Below are 23,936 nucleotides of genomic sequence, written 5' to 3'. Positions count from 1 at the left end.
ATGGCATGTCATGTTTGCATAGTGCTTTAAAATATCCTGATAGTTTTCATAGATAATCTCTATCTAATTCTCCCAAAAATACTGAGAGTGCTTACTGAAGAGTTTACATTTAATACTGTGTTAAAAATGTTAATGTGAACAGATAAACACAACGATACCTGCTTACCTAGAGAAGCAAGATCAGAATACTGTGAACTTAAAAGGAATAAATCCACTGCAGTTTGCTGTCCTGAGCAATCTAAAGCGAGTTTCTTATAAAAATCAGTTGCAGGGCCAAGATGTTGTACCACCTAAGTCAATAGATCATAAGGAAAGAGGTAAAAGTCTTTAACTATGCACATATTTTTATGTCACTCATTATAATAAGAAAAAGGATATCTTCTGTCCCTTTAACCAAACTAAGAAGTTTTTTAAAATGTCTAGGCAGTCAGCACAGATTTCCTATAATAACAACAGCTTACCTATATAAAAAGCACTTATGCACCATAAGCATCTTACTGCTTGAGATGGTTTATATAAATTGAATAATTTAAATGTTTTATATAAATTGAATAATTTAACTTTCATAACACATATTTCACAAAGGTATTATTATCTAAATTTTACAGATGAGGAAACTGAGGCAAAAACTGATTAAGTAACTTGACCAAGATTACATAACTATTGAGAGAATGCTAGAATATAAACCTAAGAAGTCTGGCTCCAGAGTGAGTACTACTAACCATTATTATGTACTGTTACATAACAACAGTAGAGTACAAGTACATGACAGAGTACAAGATTAAGGAAGGCTCTCCTTTTGATATGAAGAAACCTGAACTGAGATGGTGGCACTGGAGAAAGAATCTCTAGGTTTTTTTTTTTTTCTTTTCACCCCAGAAGTTAAGTAACTTGCCAACAGTCTCCAAGTTCTTAATCATATAATATTGCTTAACAAAATGTTAATCCTGTTTGTTTTTTTTTTTTTAAGATGAAGCCTTACTGCATCATCCACGCTGGAGGGTGGTGTATGTTCATACCTCAGGGCATCCTCAAACTCCTGGGCCAGCATTTTTCAATCTTTTTTTTTCTTTTTTATTTCAAGGCACACTTGAACCCATAGTTAAGCTTCTACAGCACACTTAACTTATGTTGATCAAAAAGACTAAAAAAAGGAATACATTTACTGTGCTTTGAACTTCTTTAAAATAATTTAATTTTTTTTTTTTTTTTTGCAGAGTTTGGCCGGGGCTGGGCTTGAACCTGCCACCTCCGGCATATGGGGCCAGCTCCCCACTCCTTTGAGCCACAGGCACCACCCTTAATTAATTATCTTTAAAAATTTTCAAGGCACATCTAAGATCCTCTCATGGCATACCAGTATGCCATGGCACACCTGTTAAGAATCACAAGCTGATATTCTCCCATCTTGGCTTCTGAGCAGTTGATATTACAGTCACTGAACCTGGCTTAATCCTATTATAGTTTACTTTAAAATACAGAATAAAAGATATGAAAGGAAGATGTACACCAGAACAGATACTCAAGCTTTTGAATGAGAGACAGAGAATATTTTTGAAAGTTAAACAAGAAACAACGAAACTATACCAAAGAATTAATTATGTATATAATAGCTTCCTGTATTCCAAATATCACAGTAATTTAGCATGGACTATAATGTATCAATGAACTGAATGCTAGCTATAGTTGTTGATGAGTTTTAAAATTTTGTTTTAAAATTAGCATCTTTCTAAAAAGCAATTTAAAAATACAATTACTATGAAAAAGCAAAATATACACCATTTTCCTCTGGCAAATTAGCGAAGAGTAAAAAAGCAACAATACTCAATGGCGACTAAAGGATGAGAACTCTTAAGAGTACAGGTTGATAAAAAAACCCAAATGAAGAAAATATGCCCTATTCTTTAATAACTTAAATAAGGTTTATGCCATTTGATCCAATAATTTTACTTCTAGTAATTTATCATATGTAAAAACTGAATATGCGACTAAAGACTTATGACACTATTAAAACTGTTTAACTGATACTTGTAAATAGTTACCGCATTTTACAAAATGTAAGTTGAGGACAGACAGAACTCATGAAAAAAATAAAAAGGCATGTTCCAGTTTATTATTTGAAAGAAGGGATTAAAAATGTCCTGTCCTGGCTCAGCGCCCATAAGCACAGTGGTTACAGCACCAGCCACATACATCAGAGCTGGTGGGTTCAAACCTAGCCCAGGCCTGCTAAACAACAATGACAACTACAACCAAAAATAAAAATAGCTGGGCGTTGTGGCGGGTGCCTGTAGTCCCAGCTACTTGGGAGGCTGAGGCAAGAGAATAGCTAAGGCCAAGAGTTGGAGGTTGCTGTGAGCTGAGATGGCACTCTACTGAGGGCAACATGTAAAACTCTGTCTCAAAAAAAAAAAAAAAAAAAAAAATGTCCTGTCCAAATCTTCATGTAAAACCTAAGTGTTCGGCCTCATATATATATATTTTTTTTTGATAGTGAAAATACTACAGATAACTAGTATTTCAATGTTTCAATGACTGGAAAGGTATCAAACTAATTTCCCATTCACTAAAACATGAACATACACATATACATATGTATATAATATAATCTTCTTTAAAACGTTCCAGAGTGTGTATATGTATACATTTTTCATAGTTCTAGGAGCCTCAAAGAATGCTCACAAAATACTCTCCAATGAAAAAGCCCAGTTAAAAAAATACTGTATATATGTATGATACCCAATTATGCCTATACGTGTCTGTATAACTAAACGGTAATATTCCAATAGTGAGACTGCAGATGATTTATATGTTTATTCTACTTTCCAAGTTTCACCTATTTTTAAAATTAATTCATTATTTCCAAGACAGAGTCTTGCTCTGTTGCCAGGGCCAGGGTACACTGATATCATAGCTTACTCTATGCAACCTCAAACTTTTAGGCCCAAGTGATCCTCCTGCCTCAGCCTCCCCAAGGGCTAGAATTACAAGCATAAGCCACTATGTCCAGCCTTACTTTTTAAGTTTTATACAATGACCTGTTTTATAGATTAAAGTTTGTTAGTATGAACATGTTAAATTATATTAGCTTGCATTTAGTAAGCTGTTATCACTTGTGTAACAGAAAAGAGCACTAGAGTCAGAAAATCAAGTCACATCTTTACCATTAAATACCAAGATATTTTCCTCATCTGTAAAATGAAAGGATTACAGTAAATGATTTCTAAATGTCTATGACTTACAAAGTAATAAAAATGAAATACTACAACACAAAAACAAGAAGCACTGAAATTAATTCTTTCAGCTTTTTGAAAATTATTAAAGAAGTAGAAAAATAAATAATTACACAGTCTACAAAGGTAGAAAACACCATCCTGAATGTGACAGAGAAACTAAATATAAAAATACCTTTATACTTGACCTCTGATTAGGATCTTCTCTGGACTGCAGAAGTCCTGCACCCAAGGAAGGTAACTGTGTCTGAAATACAGACACACGGCCACCTGTTGGAGACATTAATTTAAAGGCAGCCTGAAGCGCAGGACCAAGGGCACTGTGTGTTTCTCTTGTATTGGTGAACATATTTGGTAATGCATTCAATAAGTCTTTTATAAGCTGGGAAAACAAAGATTAAAAGTTAGATTACTGAGCATTCAAGACAATCTTCTTTAAAATATTCCAGAGTATAGTGTGTGTATTTCTGGAGACTGTAAACTGAAGAGTCAATAAATTATCTACTGTTTGCAGTATTTATATATTAATAACTGTTACATATTTTAGTAAATACTTGAGAAATAACAGAAATGTTCTGATACGTTAAGAAAACAAATCAATCTCACCTCTTTACTTTCATACAGATTTACAAGTAAACTATCCGGTGTAGGCAGAAAAACATCTATGAGAAAAACATACATTTTATCAATAAGTTAAATCAAGAGAATATAACAAATTAGAAAATCTTAGCTCTTATCAGGTCAGACATTAATATATACTATAATTTTGCTTTATTAAGTATATATAGTTTGTATACATTATGCATATGTGTGTATACTACAAAGGTGCATGATTAAGTACACGAACTCATCCTAGAAAAAGTGCTACATATCTCACTGCTGAAATATCACTATGCTCACCTTTGAGGTACTCCCCTTGGACAGCTATGCACTAATGCCGGCCCCTAGTTCACCCCTCAAAGCAATTTTGGAACTTCTTCTGAAACAGCCATCAGAGCTCTTATCTTATGAGGTCTGACAACTAAGTTTGCAAAGTCATCCTAGAAAAAGTGCTACATACCTCTCATTGCTGAGTATCACTACAGTCACCTTCAAAGGACTCCCCTTGGCCATCTGGCAACTGTAGTGATATTCTGCAATGAAGCACAAGTTAAAGCACTTAATTGTGAGACATCCTATGACAACAACTCTGATGGCCATTCCTGAAAAAAGTTCCAAAATCGTGTGGAAGAGTGGACTAGGTGCTGGTGTCAGTACATAGCTTCCCAAGGAGAGTACTACCAAGGTGACCATAGTGATATTCAGCAATGAGGTATGTAGCACTGTTCTATGATGAGTTCATGAACTTAACTGTCCTACTTCATAACAGACACAGGCATTAAAAAAAAAAAAAAACTTAGAATCAAGGTATTTCCAGAAAGTCAATTATTTTAAAATACCAAAGAGCATGAAATTATTCTCACAGCATATATAACATGTATTATAAAATAAATCAGACCCCATCTCAACATCTATAATTGAAAAAACTTATTTTTCTGACTGCTTACCATCTATATCAGACACAATCAACATTTGAGGCTGTGATAATCCTTCTTGTAAATTGTAGAAATGAATAGTGCTATCAAAGGTCATGAATCCTATTCTTGTTCGTGAATCTCCAGGAAGTCTGAAGATGAAAAAGACAATATCAAATTCTAAGTCCTCAGTAACATATTTTATTTCAGAAAATCATGAAATAGTAAACTAAGTCTAACAACAACTACACATATGCTGTTTTATAGGGGACAGAACACTGACTCCTATTCTAAACTAATATATATCAGAAAACAGCAAGGATGAAATTTTCCATTTTCAGATGAAACACTAACATATTTAAAATTCACACTTCAGAAAGCTGAACTACTCCGTATTCAAATAAGAATAAACCAAACTAAAAATGAAATGATTAAAAAACACAAGGATTTCTTGCTAACTTTCCTTTAAAATATGTTCTTTTCTGGTGAAAACTTAATTCATATTTTCAGTCCCAATCCTACAACAATAGTATATTTTGTTTAAGCACTTGATGAGCAGAATGACAAATGAGTATTTCCTAAGAAAAGACTGAATACATAGGCTTGGCGCCTATAGCTCAGTGGCTAGGGAGCCAGCCACATACACTAGAGCTGGCGGGTTCGAATCCAGCCCAGGCCTGCCAAACAACAATGACAACTACAACCAGAAAGAAGCTGGGCATTGAGGCGGGTGCCTTCAGTCCCAGACACTTGGGGAGGCTGAGGCAAGAGAATCTCTTAAGCCCAAGAGTTTGAGGTTGCTGTGAGCTGTGACATCATCACACTTTATCAAGGGTGACACAGTGAGACTCTGTCTCAAAAAAAAAATTAAAAAATAAAGAAAAATAATAGAAAGACTGAATATAACGCAAATCAGATTTTAATGTGCAAAATTTTAAACAAAAACCACATTTAGTTGAACACTAAAACACTATTATCAATGTTTTAAAATTTTTTCAAAAGTCACCTCCTCCATATAAAAGAATTGGCATTTCATTGCCTGTCAAGCTTTCATTATTAATCATAAAATGGATGTCTCATCTTGTAATAAGTATATTTTCAAAGTACCACCAACTATGTTATCTTCAGTTACGTAATTTATTGTTTTAGCAATGCCCTTAAAATACCAGTATCTTCAAATATTATAAGGGGCCAAAATATGTGCATCAAAGTATGAAGAGTAATTAATGCTATGGACAACTGATCAGGCTACTCACATATAGTCTACAAGGCAGGTCAAAACTATTTCAGAGAACAGAATGGAACAAATGATGTGGGTATTCAGCTTACAAATACTGGTCAAGATTTATGATGTCTCCACAGACTAATCTTCATTTCTTTGAGATTTCTAAGGTCACTGAGTATTGGAGTCATTTATTATTGGTTAAGAGTGGAGACTACTGATCTACCGAAGTTCAAAATACAGAATTTTGAACTGAATTTTGAACTGCTCCACCATCAAACAATTCTTCTCCAAACTCTTCTTCTTTCCTGAGCCCTTTCCCAAAACCATGTTGTTATGCTACTGCTCTATACTATCATCTTTATAATTTTCATATTTTTTACTTTCCTAATATCTCTAATGCCTCTACTTTCCGCTGCAATCCAAAAAAAAATTTTTAATACTATTTTCCATTCTCAATTTTTCATCTTTAGTTTTGCACAGGTGGGACAGATCTTCATGCTTTTTTGTATGGGAATAATATATTAAGTAGAATTTTGAAGGAAAGAAACGGGATAGGAGCTTATTCCATCCACTGCATGTATCAATCTGGTAATGCAAGTTTCAGGAAGGATGTACCCTGCTGGGATTAAAATTTGGTGTTTAAAGACAAACAGCACAAAACACAACAAAAAAAATCAACAAACCACTTTCTGCAGTGTGGTCTTCCATTGATAGTCATTGCTAAAGCTATTGTGAAGTCAGTCCTTGTGACTAAAATGAGGGCAAATAATTCACCCTCAAACACAAAAACTCTAAATTACTAACAAATACTAAAAGCAAATCTTTCAATATCTCTGAAATGTTTAAAGCCTTGAAGATCTAAAATGTCCATACTGCTAAAAATGACTTACAGTTTCAACATAATTTCCACCAAAATAGTAACATCATTTTTCAAAGATCTTGAAAAAATAATCCTAAATATCATATGGAATCAAAATAGAGTAACTAACAGCCAAAGCAATCCTACGCAAAAAGAACAAATGTGAAGGCCTCATGTTACATGACCTCAAATTATATTACAATATTTGTATTATAAAAAGGCTATCGATAACCAAAACATCATGATACTGGTATAAATGTAGACACGAAGATCAATGGAATAGAATAGAAAACCCAGAAGCAATATCATATAGCTAAGAACAACTGATTTTTGACAAAACACACAAAAACTTGCACTAGGCAAAGGATCCCCAACTTAATACATGGTGTTGGGAATACTGTACAGCCACATGTTTGCATGAACAAAACTGGATCCCTATCTCTCACCATATACAAAAATTAACTATATTTCAAAAAAAAGCTAATATCTAGAATCTACGAAGAACTCAAACAAATGAGTAAGGAAAAAACAAATAACCCCATCAAAAAGTGGGCAAACATTTTTCTTAAAAGAAGATACATAAATGGCCAAAAAAACCCACATGAAATACCTGTCAGAATGGTCAATATTAAAAAGCAAGAAAATAACGAATATTGGCATAGATGCAGTGAAAAGGGAACATTTTATACACTGTTGGTGGGAAATTGCTATGGAAAGCATTATGGAAATTACCATTCAACCCAGCAACCCCACTACTGAGTATCTACTCAAAGGAAAAGAAGTCTTTTTATACAAAGACTCCTGCACCCAAATTATCACAGCACAGTTCAAAATAGTGAAGATGGAGAACCAAACTAAGTGCCCACCAGCTGATGAGTGGGTAAAGAAAACGTGGGGGGTGTGTGTGTATCATACATACACACACACAAACACAGGATGGAGTACCATTCAGCCTTAAAAATGAATGAAATAATGTCTTCTGCAGCAACTTAGATGGAACTGGAAACCATTATATTAAGTACCTCAGGAATGGGAAAACAAACACCACATGTTCTCACTTATAAGTGGGAGCTAAATGAAGGATATAGATGGTCATAAAGAGGGGTAATGGGCATTGAAAACAAAGAAGGGCGGAGGGCAGGAGAAGGGTTAGGGATAAAAATCACTGGCCAGGTGTAGTGGTGGCTCACGCCTATAAAAATCCTAGCACTCTGGGAGGCTGAGGCGAAGATGAGAGGATTACCTGCACTCAGGAATCTGAGACCAGCCTGAGCAAGAGTGAGACCCTGTTTTAACTAAAAATAATTAGCTGGACATAGTAATGTACACCTGTAGTCCCAGCTACTTGGGAGGCTGAGGCAGGAGTCTCAGACTGCTGTGAGCTATGCTGGCACCATGGCACTCTAGCCTGGGTAACAGAGTAAGAAAAAAAAAAATCTACCTATTAGGTACACTGTACACTATTCTGGTGACACTTCATGATATAATTCATCCATGTAACAAAAAACATTTATACTCCGTAAGATTTTTTTTTTTTTTTTGAGAGTGTCCTATGTTGCCCTCAGTAGAGTGCCGTGGCGTCACAGCTCATAGCAACCTCAAACTCTTGGGCTTAAGCGATTCTCTTGTCTCCTCCCAAGTAGCTGGGACTACAGGTGCCCACCACAATGCCCGGCTATTTTTTGTTGCAGTTGTCATTGTTGTTTAACAGGCCCGGGCCGAGTTCGAACCTGCAGGCCAGTATATGTGGCTGGCACTATAACCACTGCGCTACGGGTGCCAAGCCCTCCCTAAGATTTTTGAAATAAAAAATAATTTGGATACCTTACTGTTATCAATTTCTTTTACAAGTCAAGATCAGTAATTATGCAGACTGTGGTGACTAAAAGTAGCACACAGGACAAAGCTTCTTAAGCTCAAAAGGAAGATGGAAGAGAATCTTATGGAATTCCAAGAGTACTTGTGACAAAGTATTCATACATAACCGTCCCTACATCTTCAACACACCAAGAGCCATTGCAACAATGAACCACTCTGACCAACAATGTTAAGTCCTATCTCTTGTGGGTGATGGAGTATAAAAAAGAAATGCACAAATGACTTTGCTTACCTGAATTTCAGAAAGTTCATTTTTAAATCTAGTTAAAAGGTTCCTTCAGTACAAATCTTGAAGGAAGGAATAAGAGCCAGATGTAAGCCACCTATTTTATAATCTATTTCTACTTCCACAATGCAGCTCATTACTAACGTGCTAAAATGAAGAGCTCGGTTTCTGGCTTCCTAATACTTAGCACAAAGGCAATTCCTTCCTCCTTCCCTTTATCTGGCTAATCCTCTCATTAAGTGCAATTAAAATTACCTTGTAAAAAATTCCTTGCTCAGGCATAAAAAATAGCTAGATTTCTCTTCATCCAGATTCCTAAAAAAAATTCCTTCATTTATTTTAAGTTTTATTTTATTTTAATTGACATAATTGTATGTATCTGTCATGTAAAACAAGATGCTTGGAAATATATAAACATGGCTAAATCTAGCTAGTAAACATTTGCATTACCTCATGAAGTTATTATTTTGCAGTGAGAACACTTCAAATCTAGTCTCTTAGCATTTTTCAAGAGTATAATATATTGCTGTTAACTATAATCATGATGCTGTACAACAGATCTCTTGAACTTTTTCCTAACGAAATTTTGTACTCTTTGACCAACTTCTCCCCAACCCCCACCCTATTGCCACCACCCTAGACCTGTTAACAACTATTCCAGATCAAGTCTTTTACATTCCACTTATGAGTGAGATCATGTGGTATTTGTCTTTCTGTGCCTGCCCTATTTCATGACATAATGTCATCTAGGTTCATCACTGGCATCACAAATGACCAAATTTTTTTACAAAATTTTTTTCGTTCTAAAAGTGGGAGAATATTCCATTTGTGTACACACACCACATTTTCTTTATCCATACATCTAATGATGGACACTTGGGTTGATTACAAATGTTGGCTCTTGGCTCAGTGCCTGTAGCTCAGAGGCTAGGGTGCCAGCCACACGCACCAGAGCTGGTGGGTTCAAACCCAAACCTGCCAAACAACAATGATAACTGCAACAACAACAACAATAAAAATAGCCATTGTGGCGGGCGCCTACAGTCTCAGCTACTTGAAAGACTGAGGCAAGAGAATTGCTTAAGCCCAAGAGTTCAAGGTTGCTGTGAGCTGTAATGCCACAGCAGTCTACCAAGGGCAACATAGTGAGACTCCATCTCAAAAAGCAAAAAAAAAAAATAATAATAATCTTGGCTCTTGTGAATAATGCTGCAATAAACACCAGAGTGCAGGTATCTTTTCTACAAACTATTTTCCATATGAATTACCATATGATCCAGTGGGATTTCTGAAGCATATGTAATTCTACGTTTAATTTCCTGAGGAACATTCACACTGTTGTCCATAATAGCTGTGTTAATTTACATTCCCAAAAATGTGCAAAGGTTCCCTTTTCTCCATATCCTTCCCAACACTTGATGTTTTTTCTTTTTGATAATAGTTTCATCTAATTCCTTATACTCTGGCCAAGTCCAAGTTTCTAGATCTCAGTGTTCAAATCAGCTAAATCAGAAAAATAAATTAGACAAGTCTAAATTAGATACCATATCATAAATCATTTTGAAGTAGCAGGATCCTTATTCTATGTATAGGAGAAAAGGAGTACTCTTTTAAACTATTTTTAACTATTAAATGAATCAAATGAATCAAACTTAATAAAAACCAAACCCATAAATACCTCATATTTATGTACATTTATATACATATACACATATGATTTTAAAAAATTCTTACTTGTCTAGATTTTCTAACAGTGACTGGCACAGAATTGTCAAATATCCAGCTTCCACTGCATTATGAGACACATCTAACACGAACAAGTAAACTGCAGGTTGAGGAGGACGAAGCTAAAAAGAATAAAAATAATGTTATTTAGTAGGTACAAGTTACTCTTTTTACATCACTATCACTACTGAATATTTGCTGACTATATTATACAAAAAAATTCACAACAGGATTGCTGTTTTGTAAAATTTTATGTACTAATAAAAATTACATTCCTTCAATTTTTTTTGTAAAGTTGGTTATGGATAAAGGCAGTCAATACACAGTAATACCTAAATTGATGGGTTAAAAGTTTTTTGCAGTAAGAACTATTGGCTAAAATATCTTAAAAAAAATTATTTTTTATTTTGCACTTTCTGGCTGGGGCTGGGTTTAAACCCACCACCTCCGGTATATGGGGCCGGCGGGCACCCTACTCCTTTGAGCCACAGGCACCGCTGTAAAAAAAAAAAAAAATTCTTTTGGACGGCACTTGTGGCTCAGTAAGTAGGGTGCTGGCCCCATATACCTGGGGTGGTGGGTTCAAACCCGGCCCCGGCCAAACTGCAACAATAACAACAACAAAAAATAGCCAGGTGTTGTGGCGGGCGCCTGTAGTCCCAGCAACTTGGGAGGCTGAGGCAAGAGAATTGCCTAAGCCCAAGAGCTGGAGGTTGCTGTGAGCTAGGATGGCATAGCATTCTACCAAGGGCGAGGGAGTGAGACTGTGTCTCTAAAAAAAATAATAATAATAAAAATAAAAATAATTTTTTTTCAAGAGATAGGTCTCACTCTCTCACCTATTAAGACGTGTTTTGTTTTTTTTTTTAATTAAGCTTGTTTATTTAGTGCTAAGCACTCTCTAAATCCTTTCACCATCCTAAACCCATTTAAATATATATATATATATATATTTTTTTTTTTTTTTGAGACAGGGCCTCAAGGTGTCACCCCTCACTAGGGTGCTGTTGTGTCACAGCTCACAGCAACCTTCAAGTCCTGGGCTTAAGCAATTCTCTGCCTCCCAAGCAGCTGGGACTACAGGCACCCACCATAACGCCTGGCTAATTTTTGGTTATACTTGTCATTGTTGTTTGGCAGGCCCACGCTGGATTTAAACCTACCAGCTCTGGTGTATGTGCCTGGCACCTTAGCTGCTTGAGCTACAGATGCCAAGCCAAAATTTTTATTTTTTTAAAGTTTTATGCCAGGCATGGTGACTCACCCCGATAATCTTAGTACTCTGAGAAGCCAAGGCAGGAGGATCCCTAGAGCTCAGGAGTCCAAGACCAACCTGAGCAAGAGCAAGACCCCATCTTTACTACAAACAGATTAAAAAAAAAGAAAGAAAAGAAAAAACAGCCAACCATTTTGGTTGGTGCCTGTAGTCCCAACGACATAGGAGGCAGATGCAGAGGATCACCTGAACCCAGGAGTTCGAGGTTGCTGTGAGCTAGGCTGGAGTCATGCCACTCTAGCTTGGGCAACAGATCAGAATCTGTCTCAAAAAATAATAACAATAAATTTTAAACCTAACAATCTGCCATTAGTACTAGCGATTGTACCACCTAATGGTGGCTGAATCCTAAGAGTTAAGTGCTAAGTGTAAAGAAAGTCCTTGGGCTCATGCCTATAATCCCAGCAACTAGGGAGGCTGAGGCAGGAGGATCACTTGAGGCCAGGAATTTGAAATCAGCCTGGGCAATGCAGTAAGACCGCATCCTCCAAAAAAGTTTAAAAAGGGAAAAATTAGCTGGGTGTGGTGGTATGTACCTATAGCCTCAATTACTCAGGAGGGTATAGCAGGAGGGTCACCTGAGCCCAGATGGTTGAGGCTATGGCAGATCTATGATCATAGCACTGTACTCTAGCCTAGACAAAAGAAATCATCTTTTTTTTACTAGCAGCATTTAAATTTTTACAGGCAAGGATTAGAAATGAGGATATGGAAGAAATCTAGTTACTATAAATACATTAAAAATGAGAAGATAGGGTAGAGAAAACGGGCAGACTTAGGCAAAAAACTCATTTTGTAAGTGGAAAGAAGAATGAAATCTTACAGTGAATACAATTAAAGAATTGGTAGAATTTTATGATTGAAACAAAAAGAAAATAAGAACAAAATTTACAGTGAAGTAAATATCCATTTATTTGTACTGGATGAACTATGAAGATGGTGATACATTTAAGATCCTGGAAACTTAATTTTGGGCAAAAATAGACATTTTTCTGTTTTGAAGGCCTTAAATGTTAAATGATAGAACAATATCTATATTTCAAATGATAGAAGAATATCCACATTCATTCCACATAAGTAATTGAGTTAAAAATGACAAAATTACAGATGTTAGTGCTCATCATAAAACATTACTAACAATTCTTAATGATATAGTACATTCTTCTACAATGACAAATAATCTTCAGGAAGAGTTTTCTCTTTGTTAAATATAACCTTTAAGGGGCGGCGCCTGTGGCTCAAGGAGTAGGGCGCCGGTCCCATATGCCGGAGGTGGCGGGTTCAAAGCCAGCCCCAGCCAAAAACCACAAAAAAAAAAAAAAAATATATATATATATATATAACCTTTAAGTACTATTTTTAAAAATTAATACTATAAATAATTTCAAAATCTGGGTAAGGATTCACTTAACAGCAATTACACATGAGCAATACAATTGTATCCCACAACCAACTTTAACACTAAACAGTTACCATGTAATCTGAAGAAGCAATGAATTCCACAGTTGAATTCTGAACTTCTGGTCGTTTATGAGGTTCTCCGTAGGATCGTGTAAGGGGATTATACATGAATTCTTCAGGAACTAGATAAGACGTAGAAATCCAATACATAACTTGTCACTAAACACATATATGCATGCCTAAAATTGAACAGCTTTATCACTAATGTTTATATGGGGTTTACCAATAGTTATGTGAATATTTTAATGTCAAAAATAAATTGTGTAAGCCCTCTTTTAAAATATAGATCAGCAGTGGCTCATGCCTATAATCCTAGCACTCTGGAAGGCCAAGGGAGGTGCACTGCCTGAGTTCACAGGTTCGAGACCAGCCCGAGCCAGAGCGAGACCTTGTCTCTAAAAATAGGTGGGGCTCGGCACCCATAGCTAAGTGGTCAGGGCGCCAGCCACATACACTGGGTCTGCTAAACAACGACAACTGCAACAAAAAATAGCCAGGTGTTGTAGCAGGCGCCTGTTGTCCCAGCTACTTGGGAGGCTAAAGCAAGAGAATTGCTTAAGAGTTTGAGGTTGCTGTGAGCTGTGATGCTACAGCACTCTAGTGAGGGGCAATATAGTGAGACTATCTCAAAAAATAAATAAATAAAAATACCCAGGTGTGTGGTAGGTGCCTATAGTCCCAGATACTTGGGAGGCTGAGGCAAGAGCATCACTTGAACCCAAGAGATTGAGGTTGCTGTGAACTATGACACCATAGCACTCTACCAAGGGTAACAAAGTGAGACTCTGTCTCAAAAAAAAAATGCATGTCAGAAGAATAAAAAAACTTATGTTCTGAAATCATGTGAGTAAACCAGGACATAAATAACCTTGCTTCTTAGACTTGTATCCTATTAATTATATCATGACAGGGAAAAAAATAAGACAATAGACAGACACATAAACATGCATGCATCCATACACACCGGCAAAGAGCTATCTGAGCTGAATGACCAAAGGTACAAACGAAAAACAATCTTAACTGTGGGACACAAGCATCATCTCCACAAGCACCACTGTTTCTTTCATGAGTATTATTTGTATTCTGCCCTTACGGTCACTCTCACTGTCCCCTTAGCCAAAATGAAACATCCCCAGCCCTAACCTGTATTCTCTCCGCTAAAAATGACATGAAAGTTTCTTTGAAAGCAATGAGGAAAGAAACCAGGTAATGACAAAAATGTTGAAACATGTTGAAAATAGTATTAAAACATTGATTTTAAGAATCTGAAACTCACCATCATTAACTCTATAGCACAAATTGCATTTCCATCTACGTTGATCAATGAAGGATACAAAAGGGTTAATATAAGTTCGACAAGATCGGCATCTCACAATGGTATTTGATGTTATCACTGGTAATTGCTAGAACATAAAGATGTTGTTGTAGTCAAAAAAAGGGAAAAACAGAACACATGCTGCTCTACTCCCTATACAGAACAGCAACCCTAATTGTGCTTTTGTGTGATTTTACATTGAAGCACATCAATGAAATCCAATGACTAAAGTCATATTAAATGTAACAACTATGGCTAACAAAAAAAGCCTGGTTGGCAAAGAAAATAATACAAGTTAGAGTTCATCACATAGACTCAATAAATAATAGTAAGAGAGAAACATCTGCCTTTGTTTTTGTTTTGGTACTAGACTATTAGGCACTGCTTGTCACACAGCCACAGTAGTCCTGATGGCTGCTGAGGCCAAAAGAAGGCCAAACACAGTGTGCCTTTTTAAAAATACATTCCTATGCTTAGTTTGGAAAAGGAATTTTATATTCAATGCAGAAAATTTAGAAAATATGAAAAAAGATTTAGAGATCACATATTATGTACCTGAACTAATCCCTGTTATCATTTTAATCTATTTCATTCCAGCTTTTTTTCCATCTACACATGAACAATTATATGTTTTTATTTAATTTTTTTCACATATACTATTTTTATTACCCAAATACATATTCTTTATAAAAAAATTAAAAAATAAAAACCCAGGAAATATAGTTAACTAAAAATGAGAAAATAAAAAATTACTCGGAATTTCATGTCCCAGAGGATGTCACTGTATAAAAATTTGTTAATATAGTTAACTAAAATATAGTTAACTAAAAATGAGAAAATAAAAAATTACTCGGAATTTCATGTCCCAGAGGATGTCACATGTATAAAAATTTACTGTATATACTTACAGAAAGTATCGTATATGGTATCTGTATTTAGGGAAAATACTCTCATCTGTGTGTATAGGAAATTAACTACCTTTATTTAGAGATTAAGCTCATCCACTGAGCTATTAAGATTTAGAGATTACAATCTTAATAGCTCAGTGGATGTGGCGCCGGCCACAAACACTGAGGCTGGTGGGATTGAACCTGGCCTGCGACAGAGAAAACAAGAATGGAACAAAAAAAAAAAAAAAAAAAAAACGAAGTCAGGTGTTGTGGCGGGCTCCTGTAGTCCCAACTACTTGGGAGGCTGATGCAAGAGAATCGCTTAAGCCCAAGAGTTTGAGGTTGCTGTGAGCTGTGGCACCACAGCACTTTACTAAAGGCAACAGAGTGAGACTTTGTCACAACAACAACAACAACAAAGATTGTAATAGTATTATAAGTAATTAAATAGTACCTATTTTATGAATAAATTCAGGATACTTATTGCATAGTATACTTATTTTACTTTCTATTCATTGTAATCCTTTCCATAGTTCCTAGTAGGAAAGTAAGCTCCATAAAGAAGCTTACTGACTTTTACATCCCAGCATCCAGCACCATAGGCAGTCAATAAATATTTTTTGGATGGATGAGAGCAAAAGAAACCCAGTGCCAATAGGAAGGGTAGAGAACCACAGTAGTAATAAAGTAGAAGGGAGAAATGCAACTTATTAAGTATAACATCTCTGAATAAAATTATTTCTGAAGCATAAAAACTTAGGTTTCCATTCAACATATTTGCATGACATACCAGAAGCATGTATAAAAATCTAGCAAGCTAGGTATTAAACCAAACAGACTGCAGAAACTTACAAGTAATGTTTTTATTCAACAGATCTAAAGTGCTTGACTTTCCCTATTACAAAATTATTTAATTTGCTAAGGAATTATCAGTTCTCCTCTCTACCTGAACAGTATTATTGGTTCTTAAGCCTTAAGTTTATCTACCTTTTCTGGCTACTCAAACTACTGATCTTTTAAAATCTAACTCAGATTTCATCACTTATAGAAAATTTTTGCCACTGTACCCAGAGAGAATCATTTCTCATAGAATTTGATTAATTATATGAATTAACATACAGCACTATAACTATTTGTTTTTATATCTTCCCCTGTTAGATATAAACCCAGTGCCAATAGGAAGGGTAGAGAACCACAGTAGTGGTTCCCTGTTAACTTCCTTCCCCTGTTAACTTCTTGGGGGCAAGGTTAATGATTTAGTCATCTTTCTATTGCCACTGCTTAGTTCACAGCCTGTCACAAAACAGGTGCTCACAAAATGTTTGCCAAATTCATTGTGACAGAAATGATTATTTCTTTTTTTTTTTTTTTGTAGAGACAGAGTCTAACTTTATGGCCCTCGGTAGAGTGCCGTGGCCTCACACAGCTCACAGCAACCTCCAACTCCTGGGCTTAAGCGATTCTCTTGCCTCAGCCTCCCGAGTAGCAGAAATGATTATTTCTTAATTTCAAAGAAGAACAAAAAAATTCTAAGAAGACACAGAATCTAGGTACCTTGTTCAGAGCATACTTATCAGTACCCACAACATTTTAAAATGTTACTACTTTACCGTTAGGTCTCTGAAGGGATGTAACAACAATCCTAAAGGAAGTTTCGCTTTATTCAGTAAAGCCTGTGTCTGTGGAATATTTGTCAAAGTACACCGAAATGAACTGCAAAACACACCAACAACATGAAGAACATTAGCGATCAGAGTAGGAACATCTGAGGTCATAAGTGAAAATCATTTGGGCATGTTATTGTAACTATAAGCAGGAAGGTCCTGATTAAACAGACATATGTGTAATACATGTTGAAAGACCAAAATGAAAGACTCGACATGATGGAACAGCTCAACACATTCAGGAAAAGACAATTACTCCATTATGACAAACCTGCAGGACATGAAGTGGTGAGGGGAGTAAAATCACGAGTGAAAAAATCTTTTTTGTACTGATTTTTCTTTTAACGATGCTGTTCCTGCCTCCTTTTTACCTCTCACTGTTACTACAAGACTCATCAAAGTTACTGTTTCTTCTGAAACCACCCTACCCCATAGTTCCCCAAAGTAGAAGGAATCGCCTTTTCTTCTGTGCTGAGATGCGCTCATACAGCTATGGTATCATTAAGTCTGATTTGCTTTAGTTGGCTGTGTATCTTATCTTTTCTGTCTTCTCCACTTGAGATCAGATAGTTTTGTCTTTATGTCACCTTAGCACTATTTCCCTCATGAGACTTTAACAAAGTTGTAAGTTAAGGTCAACATACACAGTAATGAAGGAGCAGCCGAAGAAGTAAGTAGCAGAGGTACTGGAAACCAGGAAAGGAATTTTCAAGGGTGTTTAGTATTATGCAGAGATACACAGACATCTATCTATTCCAGGCTTCGTGTTCCTTAAATGCACCAGGCTTGTTCGTGCTTCAGGACCTTCTCATTTGCTCTTCATGCAGCTTGGAACACTCTTTTCCCAGAGGGTCATATGGCTTGCTTTCTCACTTTATTGATATCTCTACCCAAATGTTTATCCCTTGGGAAATCCTGTACAGACTCCTCAATTAAAGAGTCACCCTCTAGTCCTGATTCCCTCCTCAGATTTCTTTTTCTTCACTGTACGCCATTATGTGCTATGTGCTCTGCCCACAGGGGTGTCCAACCCGTGGCTTGTGAGCCACATGTGGATTATGTGAGGACATTTTTGCTTATCTCTGGTGGCAGATATCACAAATATTATGCACATACCTTTTTTTTTTTATTTCGCTCATAAGCTTTCGTTAGTGTTTGCGTATTTCATGTGTGGGTCAAGATAATTCTTATTCCAGTATGCAGCAGAGAAAAGAGATGGGGCTCCCTGAATGTCTTCCCTAATGCAAATAAGTTTTGAACTTTGTTTTGTTTACAATTTTATCTCCAAAACACAGAAACAGTGCCTTGCACTTAACTTTGAAGACATTCAGTAGTTATTGAATTAATGATTTATCTTAATGTGTAGGCACTATTATTATTTTCTGTTCTTTTTTTTTTTATTATTATTAAGACAAAGTCCCACTCTGCTGCCCAGGCTGAAGTGCAGTGGTGTGATCACAGCTCACTATAGCTATAAAATCCTGGGATTCCAGCAATCTTCTTGTCTCAGTCACTGAGCTAATTTTTAAAATTTTTTTTGTAAAGATGGGGTGGTGGGGTGTCCTCACTTTGTTCTAGATCAGGTTGGTCTTGAACTCCTGGCTTCAAGTGACTCTCCTGCCTTAGGCTTCCCAAAGTGTTAGGATTAGAGGTGTGAACCACTGCACGTGGCCACTATTATTATTCTTGTTTTACTGTGGAAAAAACCAAGACTTCAAGAGGTTAAGTAAATGGCACAAAATCTCATAGCTACTATTTTTTTCCCCCTTTTTTGAGACAGAGTCTTACTTTGTTGCCCTGGGTAGAGTGCCATAGAATCATAGCTCACAGCAACATCAAACTCTGAGACTCAAGAGATCCTTATGCCTCAGCCTCCTTAGTAGCTGGGACTATAGGCACCTGCCACAGTGCTTAGCTAGTTTTTCTGTTTTTAGTAGAGACAGGTCTTGCTTTGCTCAGGCTGGTATTAAACTCCTGAGCTCCACCTGCTTTGGTCTCCTGGAGTGCTAAGATTACAGGCCTGGCCTGTCTTATAGCTACTTATTACTAAAACTATAAAAAAAAAAAACCTAGCTCCGTCCAACTCTAAAGCCTGTTCTCCTAATTACTCTTTTATTTTCATAAGAGGGATATTTTCAGAAAAAAAACATAACCGGGCAGAACAATACACACCATTCCCCTACCTATGGGGGATCGCATATACATACACAAATACTACATTCACCTACTTAGGGGATGCCTAACCATTCATACTTCAAAGGCCACAATCCACAAAAACATGACAGTAGCTTACACTCAAAATAATGGGCAGCTATCTTCAACCTGTAATCTCTGATGCCCTACACTGTCATAGAAATTATTTTGATACTACTCAGGCACTGATGGAGTGATGGCGGCAGAGTGTGTGGAAGAGGGGTAAACTTTTAAAGCAGCACCACTTTCTGTTTTCTGTATTGGAATTCTACATAAGATTTTAGTTGAGAAAGAATAATTTTTAGCTTTTTTAAAAAGCTAGAAAACTTTTGCTTTATAGAAAGGAAAATACTGGCTCCAAAGAACTCTAATTTTCCCAAAGCAAGAAAGAAGACAATATTGTTCTGTAAACTAGAATTTACTTTATAAAGTGGGAAACTTCCAGGATCAAGGTCTCTAAAAAATGTACAAATCCAGAGGAATGGCCTATTTTTAGGAGACAGAACTACTGAAAACATGCAAGAACAAAAAACATTTGACTTTGGAGGCAGTGTGAGGTGAGTGACAGCGCCCAACCACACAGAAGGCATACCCCACAGTTTGGTGGCTGCCAGGTGCAATCTATCAGCTGAATTTCTTCTCCATGATAACTCAGTAAAGGATAATGTATATTTATGGGAAGAGAAAATTCAGAGACAAATCATTATTCTAAACCTGTTCTTGGTATTACATAAGTTATCCTTTTCAAGCAAAGCCTGATAAAGAGAATAAAATTTTAAAGATTCCATCTTAATTAAAAGATATTAGCAATGATTCCCCAACAATAAAAAAAAAAGATATTAGAAGTTATTATAATTGAAAGGTGAGGGAAAAGACTTAAAAATACAGTTAGATTTAGGTCCCAGAAACCCTTCATTCAAACAAGTAATTTCCCTAGCACTGGTGACAGAGGAATGGGAATGGATTGAGACAGAGATGGGAACAGAAACGCATGAGCTAAACTGAATTTTACATGGAGAACTTACCAACAGAAATAGAAAAGGCCACATTAACACAACTTCCAAAGAATATCATATTACTTTTACTTTTTGTGAAAGTCAAACAATGTTTTCATCAAAGTATGCTACTTAAGAAAGATTAAAAAGCAAATACCTACTCTGGGCTACAGTTTAATTTTTTGAGTTCTAAATTCAGGTTAGGCACAGGAGCCCAAACAGGAGTCATGGGTAAAATATTCCTCTCCTGAGTGAGGTTTACGGGTCTCAGGCTTTCTGGTTGTGGAGAACTCTGAAGACTCAATCCTCCTAGACTAGAGGACAGCTGGTTCATACCTGGATACTGCTGAAAGAGCAATTGAAAACAAAAGAAAATAACAATAAAACATAAGTAAAATTTCTTATACCATTTATAGGATTTTGACTCACAGAAAAAACAAAGGTTAAGAAAATTTAAATCTGGCTTGGTAATTTAATGACTTAATAAGGCAGTCAATTCAAAGCATACTTGAAAAAAACTCAAAGCAAAAATACTGAATAAATTTCAATCTTATTAGCAAGATTAAAATTTGCAACAAAATTTCAGCAAGAATGCTTTTCAACATCAACAATTTGGTTTCCCTAAATACAGTTCATACTGGAAAGGAGGGATAAATACTTGTTTTCACGTTATTTTCAATGGTCAGTTTTCACGTGTTTATGCCATAAAATGTATAACCATTTTCTTTTTTTTTTTGTAGAGACAGAGTCTCACTTTATCGCCCTCGGTAGAATGCCGGGCCATCACACAGATCACAATAACCTCCAACTCCTGGGCTTAGGCGATTCTCTTGCCTTAGCCTCCCGAGTAGCTGGGACTACAGGTACCTGCCACAACGCCCAGCTATTTCTTTGTTGCAGTTTGGCTGGGGCTGTATTTGAACCCGCCACCCTCAGTATACGGAGCCGGTGACCTACCCACTAAGCCACAGGCGCCACCCAAAAATGTATAATGGCTTTCAATGAGTTTTGCTTTGCTTATTTTCTCTGTTCCCTACATTTTTAGTATTATCATGAGCTCTGGCTTTTTGTTACAATAATTCAAATGATATTCCAACTACCCAATGTTTGGCCAGCAAGAATCCTTTCAAGCTGGCCCCAGTGTCCTTTTGACATGAACCTATTAGTCTTCGTTAACTTCCTTGCTTTTCACACATTTTGTATTCTTCTTCCTCCAAACCTGGAATTATTCATTTGTTAAAAAGGGAATCTTAGTTCCTTTTAAGTAGGGGGACGGTATCTAGAAGCCATAATCTGGGTAGTAAATGTGCTCATTATTATGACGCTCTTATTACTTCCAAACATTTGCAAAAGCTAGACATAAAAAACACACTTTTTTTTTTTTTTTATTGTTGGGGATTCATTGAGGGTACAATAAGCCAGGTTACACTGATTGCAATTGCAATCATGTCTTGCCCCCATAAAGTGTAACACACACCAAGGCCCCACCCACCTCCCTCCTTCCCTCTTTCTGTCCCCCCCCCATAACCATAATTGTCATTAATTGTCCTCATATCAAAATTGAGTACATAGGATTCATGCTTCTCCATTCTTGTGATGCTTTACTAAGAATAATGTCTTCCACGTCCATCCAGGTTAATATTAAGGATGTAAAGTCTCCATTTTTTTTAATGGCTGAATAGTATTCCATGGTATACATATACCACAGCTTGTTAATCCATTCCTGGGTTGGTGGGCATTTAGGCTGTTTCCACATTTTGGCGATTGTAAATTGAGCTGCAATAAACAGTCTAGTACAAGTGTCCTTATGATAAAAGGATTTCTTTCCTTCTGGGTAGATGCCCAGTAATGGGACTGCAGGATCAAATGGGAGGTCTAGCTTGAGTGCTTTGAGGTTTCTCCAGACTTCCTTCCAGAAAGGTTGTACTAGTTTGCAGTCCCACTAGCAGTGTAAAAGTGTTCCCTTCTCTCCACATCCACGCCAGCATCTGCAGTTTTGAGATTTTGTGATGTGGGCCATTCTCACTGGGGTTAGATGATATCTCAGGGTTGTTTTGATTTGCATTTCCCTAATATATAGAGATGATGAACATTTTTTCATGTGAAAAACACACATTTTTAAATAGAAGGAGATATGGTTGAGTTCACATCAATATTTCTAATTCAAATTTAAACTACAAGGTTTTAATTAACTTCTTCGATTTTATACCTCATCTCTCTTCTCCTTTGCTAGAAATCTTGGTCCCTAATGGTAAAAGCGTTGTTTTATCCTATAGTATACTGTTCTCAAAATAACAACACCAATATTATTATAAATGTCAGATTGTGTATATAAACAGTGTGGTATAAAAGATAGAAAAACAGTATGCCTGTGTGGGGGTACTAATCAAGAAAGCAGCGTACACAACTGGAAGTTGCTGTGGGTGAGTCAGAGGGAGATGACTATGAATGCCTAGGACATTACTATGCACTGCTACAGACTTTGTAAACACTGCACACTGAGCCTAAATTTATTATTTTTCTTTAATAATAAGTTAATCTTAGTTCACTGTAACTATTTTACCTTATAAACGTTTAAATTTTTTAACCTTTTGACTCCTTCATAGTAACACTTAGCTTAAAACACATATTGTATAGGTGTATAAAAATATTTTCTTTATAGCTTTATTCTATACATTTTCTCTATTTAAAAAAATTTTTATTTCATTTTTTTTACTTTTTAAATGTTTTTGTTAAAAAGTAATACACAAACACATTAGCCTATAATAATAATGCCTTGGTCCCGGACAGCTCCTGAAGGACCTGCCTGAGGCTGTTTTACAGTTAACTTTTTCTTCATAAGTAGAAAGAATACACTCTAAAATAATGATGAAAGGTAAAGTAAATATATAAACCAGTAACACAATCACTTATTATCATAAACTGGTATTATGTAATGTGTACAACTCTGTTTACTTTACTTTTATGTGACTAGCAGGGCAGTAAATTTGTTTACACCAGCATCACTACATGAGTAATGCACTGCACTATGACATTATGAAGGCTACGATGCCACTAGGTGATAGGAATTTTTCAGCTCCATTCTAATCTCATGGGACCACCATTGTATATGTGGTCTGTCAATAAATGTCACCTAGTGCACGACTGTATGTACGTATGGGGGTTATACAAAAGGATGCCGATTTTGACATTGAGTTGTGCCCAACAAATGGTAAACTTATTATAAAACATACGGATATCAAAATGATGAAGTCTGTGGTTTCTTCTTACACTATTAGAAGAATTTTTTAAATTTCCATAACAATGTCCATATTTTTTCATCTCTTATTTGTTTAAACAAATTATTAGCTTCTTCACTAGCTTTCCCCTCAAATTACATAGCAAGAAACCTGGAAGGAAACCCAAAGTGTTGCTGTCTATAATTTGGTACAAAATTGGCTGAGATTCTTCCTTGTGATTATATGCATTTTCTATAATTCATA

At 36.1% G+C, this 23,936-nt stretch overlaps 1 protein-coding gene across 5 annotated transcripts in view; it reads right to left on the bottom strand.

Moving 5' to 3' along the window:
- The window catches only part of SEC24B (SEC24 homolog B, COPII coat complex component), a 110,601-nt gene that overhangs the window by 15,600 nt on the left and 71,065 nt on the right, over nucleotides 1-23,936 (bottom strand). For 3 of the 5 annotated variants that reach the window (XR_008374903.1, XM_053564641.1, XM_053564783.1), the window contains 9 exons: nucleotides 20,616-20,800; nucleotides 17,213-17,315; nucleotides 14,674-14,800; nucleotides 13,410-13,519; nucleotides 10,670-10,782; nucleotides 4,781-4,899; nucleotides 3,840-3,895; nucleotides 3,409-3,615; nucleotides 167-290 (listed from right to left, as the gene is read on the bottom strand). Coding sequence is in view for 4 of the 5 variants with exons in the window: in XM_053564641.1 (XP_053420616.1) it covers nucleotides 167-290; nucleotides 3,409-3,615; nucleotides 3,840-3,895; nucleotides 4,781-4,899; nucleotides 10,670-10,782; nucleotides 13,410-13,519; nucleotides 14,674-14,800; nucleotides 17,213-17,315; nucleotides 20,616-20,800 (1,144 nt within the window). In the remaining variant the exon portion in view is untranslated. The remainder of the gene's footprint in view (nucleotides 1-166; nucleotides 291-3,408; nucleotides 3,616-3,839; nucleotides 3,896-4,780; nucleotides 4,900-10,669; nucleotides 10,783-13,409; nucleotides 13,520-14,673; nucleotides 14,801-17,212; nucleotides 17,316-20,615; nucleotides 20,801-23,936) is intronic. The other 2 variants (XM_053564700.1, XM_053564869.1) reach the window with 1 other exon arrangement.

Source organism: Nycticebus coucang, chromosome 1, assembly GCF_027406575.1.
Source record: "Nycticebus coucang isolate mNycCou1 chromosome 1, mNycCou1.pri, whole genome shotgun sequence".
Classification (NCBI taxonomy): Eukaryota; Metazoa; Chordata; class Mammalia; order Primates; family Lorisidae; genus Nycticebus; species Nycticebus coucang.
This window is presented reverse-complemented; position numbering and strand designations above follow the sequence as displayed.